Source organism: Gekko japonicus, unplaced genomic scaffold (assembly GCF_001447785.1).
Source record: "Gekko japonicus isolate JY-2015 unplaced genomic scaffold, Gekko_japonicus_V1.1 scaffold41612, whole genome shotgun sequence".
NCBI lineage: Eukaryota > Metazoa > Chordata > Lepidosauria > Squamata > Gekkonidae > Gekko > Gekko japonicus.
The window spans coordinates 1-928 of record NW_015223955.1 but is presented as its reverse complement, the minus strand read 5'-3'; the positions used below and the strand labels follow the sequence as shown (position 1 = coordinate 928).

Genomic DNA, 928 nt, shown 5'->3' with positions numbered 1-928 from the left:
CCTGCAGGCCCTTTTTAACAGTTGGCACTGCAGACACTTACCTTGCATTTTGGCCAGGATATACTCAAATCCTTTGGTGCTCTTGCTCACGTTGCTTTTGAACCTGGCCAAACCAAACTCCTGAAACAAGAACCCAGGAAGTATGAACAGAGACTAAGAAAAACATGTCCAGAGATTTCCCCATAGCTATTTGCACAGCTTATCCCTAGGCACTTGATCACTGTATACATGTGAAAATATATGGAGCTATATAGATATATGGTACTCTCACCTGGACTGCACGTGAGACACCAAATAGGCTGGAGGAGACCCAAGCTTCCCGCTTGACTTCTGTCCAGCTACTGTTGTCTGGGTTCTCTTTGTAAACACAGCGTTCTTCCACCACCTGCATGGGAGATGGGAGACCAAAATGACCATCACTCTCAACAATCAGCACTGGCTCCAGACCTTTACAGCATAGCACCAGCCCTGCACAGAGCAACTGCTGAGTACCATAAGACGTGCATGGTTGATGTTCCAGGTGAATGTGGTCATAGTTTGGTTCTGTGGGTCCACAATGGAATCTTCTAGGATGTAGACAGAGTGAGCAACATTGGCTGGAAAGAAGCGCTCTGCCCAGCGGGGCATCCTGTTGGTCTTAGTTAGGAGCCGCCTGGAAAGCAGCTTCTGGTCTTCTGTCACTTTCCGGTACACGATATCTTCTGTCAGGACATGTTTACTGGGGAGAGGAGACAAAGGCATTTTAGATGTGTGTGTGTGTTCTAAGCAGTCTTGAATGGGCTTTATTCAGCCAAAGCCCAAGTAGCAGAGAAAGCCATAGTCAGTGTGGAAGCAGAACCCAGCAGAGATCAGGAAAATGTGGTTTCTAGCTAAACTAAATTTGCTTTTGTATCTGTAGAGTGAGACACCAACTCCCCCCCCCCCCCAG

At 47.5% G+C, this 928-nt stretch overlaps 1 protein-coding gene across 1 annotated transcript; it reads right to left on the bottom strand.

The window, feature by feature from the left end:
* Positions 1-41: 41 nt before the first annotated feature.
* LOC107125326 (PRELI domain-containing protein 1, mitochondrial-like) lies at positions 42-861 on the bottom strand (the record flags this gene model as incomplete). Its single annotated transcript, XM_015428765.1, has 3 exons — positions 493-861; positions 272-385; positions 42-120 (listed from the first exon to the last, which is right to left on the bottom strand). Coding segments are annotated over exons 1-3 (442 nt in total), but the record flags the coding sequence as incomplete, so codon positions are not given.
* Between the last annotated feature and the right edge of the window lie 67 nt (positions 862-928).